Source organism: Galeopterus variegatus, unplaced genomic scaffold (genome assembly GCF_000696425.1).
Source record: "Galeopterus variegatus unplaced genomic scaffold, G_variegatus-3.0.2 Scaffold2055, whole genome shotgun sequence".
Taxonomy (NCBI): domain Eukaryota; kingdom Metazoa; phylum Chordata; class Mammalia; order Dermoptera; family Cynocephalidae; genus Galeopterus; species Galeopterus variegatus.
Genome location: NW_007728166.1, coordinates 164,428 through 166,566, shown reverse-complemented (window position 1 = coordinate 166,566; position 2,139 = coordinate 164,428). Strand labels below are relative to the sequence as shown.

The 2,139-nt window shown below is 59.8% G+C and overlaps 1 protein-coding gene across 1 annotated transcript in view; it reads right to left on the bottom strand.

The window, feature by feature from the left end:
- Positions 1–1,701: 1,701 nt before the first annotated feature.
- The window catches only part of RUNX3 (runt-related transcription factor 3), a 26,549-nt gene continuing 26,111 nt past the window's right edge, over positions 1,702–2,139 (bottom strand). The window contains exon 6 of the mRNA XM_008580269.1: positions 1,702–1,903. Within this exon, the coding sequence (XP_008578491.1) occupies positions 1,702–1,903 (202 nt within the window). The remainder of the gene's footprint in view (positions 1,904–2,139) is intronic.

Below are 2,139 nucleotides of genomic sequence, written 5' to 3'. Positions count from 1 at the left end.
TAAGGAGCCTTGTGCTGGGGAGATTTCCACATCCAGAGGATGTGGCTGAAACAATTATGAAAACCCACATGCTGTCTAGCCCTTAAGCGTTTTCTTGTCTTTTTCCACCCAAGCCTTTCTAAAACTAAAGAGCTCAGACATAAGAATCCATGTGGTCCGAGCCCTTGGACAAGGCCTGCTTCCTCATCCACAAAATCCCGGGCAATACTACACCTCTGCGCACAGGGCTGAGCTGCAGTGGGGAGCCCTTTACAGCTCTCTGTTCTGTCACCACACAGCCAGGGCTCGCACCTCCCACGTCCCGCTCACCCCTACCAGGACACCCACATACCCCCTTGGACAGATGTCCAAGAGCCACAGATGAGACAGTCCAGCATCTCGCCAGTGTTTTCCTGGGTCCTCTCCAGGGTCGCCTTTGGCAGAGGCTGGTGGGCTGCTGCTGAGGGAGCATAACCACATGAGGAGGTATTGAGACCCTCAGAACCCCACAGTCCCAGAAGACAGCAGGCTGGGGTGGGGCAGGGGGAGGGGATGGGGTTCCCCATCATGGGGCTTTACCTGTAAGAGACCTTCCGTTTGAAAATGTTACCTGTTTGAAAATGGACTGAACCTTCTCTTTCTAAGATCAGTTTTAAACATTGGGTTTTGCTTAAGACTGTTTGCTTTTGGAGCACAAACAGGTCAAAAATAGAGTTGTGTGTCAGGAGTTGGAAGATTTGGCTGGGCCTTCCCAGGAGGCTGGGGTGGGAGGGCACAACTTGGCTGGACTGAGGTAGGACAGGGATGTTATGTCTGACCCAGTGACCCCTTGCCTCAGTGCTTCTGCTAGGACCTACCTGGCCCTTGTGTTCTCTCCAGAAATGGAAATTATGAGACCAGCCTAGGGGAAAAAGGGACCCCCTGTCCACCTTCACTCCCTCCCCCGCTCCCCCCCAAGAATAGACTGGGAATGCCTTGGGCTGGTAAAGTGCATGAAAGGACCTGGTCTGCAGATGCCTTCCCTCGTTTTAGGGACCTGCTGCCATAGACTAAACTACTCTGGGGCCTGGGACCCACGGCAGCTGGGACAAGGTCAGGGGGCTTCTCAGCTATTAGGAGTTGTAGGGAAGCAGGGCTGGGACACTAGTGTGGGCGTGTTCTCGTCCCGTCTGTGCCAGCAATGTCCTGGGTCCTTCCCCATCTATACAATGAGGGGAACCCCTCTCAGGGTTGGGGGGCTTTCCAGTTCTGACTCAATTTGTGTCAATGCAGAGAGAGGCTGGGTCCACAGGGTACAGGGCCTCTGAGGAAGGTAGGGGGTGGAGAGATTTTCCCAGAGCCCCGTGGTTTACCCTGTGGGCAAATGTCACCTCTCTCTAGGACAGAGATGGTCTCTGTTCCAGGAGACCGGCCTGTGACAGCACTGGGCACAGCCGAGACAGCGAGGTCATTCTGGGGGAGTGGCGGGAGAAGGGTAATTTCCTGCAGGAATGTGGGATGAGATGACTAAGATCTGGGCCGGGGGCAGTGTCCTGGGGGAGGCACCTACTGCCTCTGTACAAAGATGTGGCTCCATAGATGCTCTCAGAGCCACCTGCCAGCTCTGGACCCTGGAACCATGGAGCATCAGTACCATTCCTGCCCAGAGCCTTGGAGCTGGGCCAGTCCCTTGTGGGGAGGGCGGTGGGGTCCCTGCCTCCAGCAGGAGGCGTCCACCCACGGTCAGTAGGGCCGCCACACGGCCTCGTCCATGCGGCCCGGCGTGCTCAGGGCAGTGGGCGAGTTGCTGTGGCTGCCGTCGGCCTCCACGCCGTCGCTCTGGCCACCCAGACTGGGGTTCATGAGGTTGCCGGCCGCGACCGAGGCGGCGCTGCTGGTGCAGGAGGCCAGCATGCGGGTGGGCGAGCGCTCGCCCCCGCCGCCGCTGCTGCCGGCCACCATGGAGAACTGGTAGGAGCCGGACGAGGCGCCGTAGTAGAGGTGGTAGGGGGACGGGTTGGCCTGGAAGGGCCCGCTCTGGTTCTGCGGAGCCCCGGGGTAGGGCGGCGGGAGGTAGGTGTGGTGGAAGCGGCTGGGGGCCGGCATGCCCGCCACGCCCCCGCCGCCGCCGCTTGTGCCCGAGGGCGTGGGGCTGTCGGGGGAGGCGGCCGGGATGGCCCC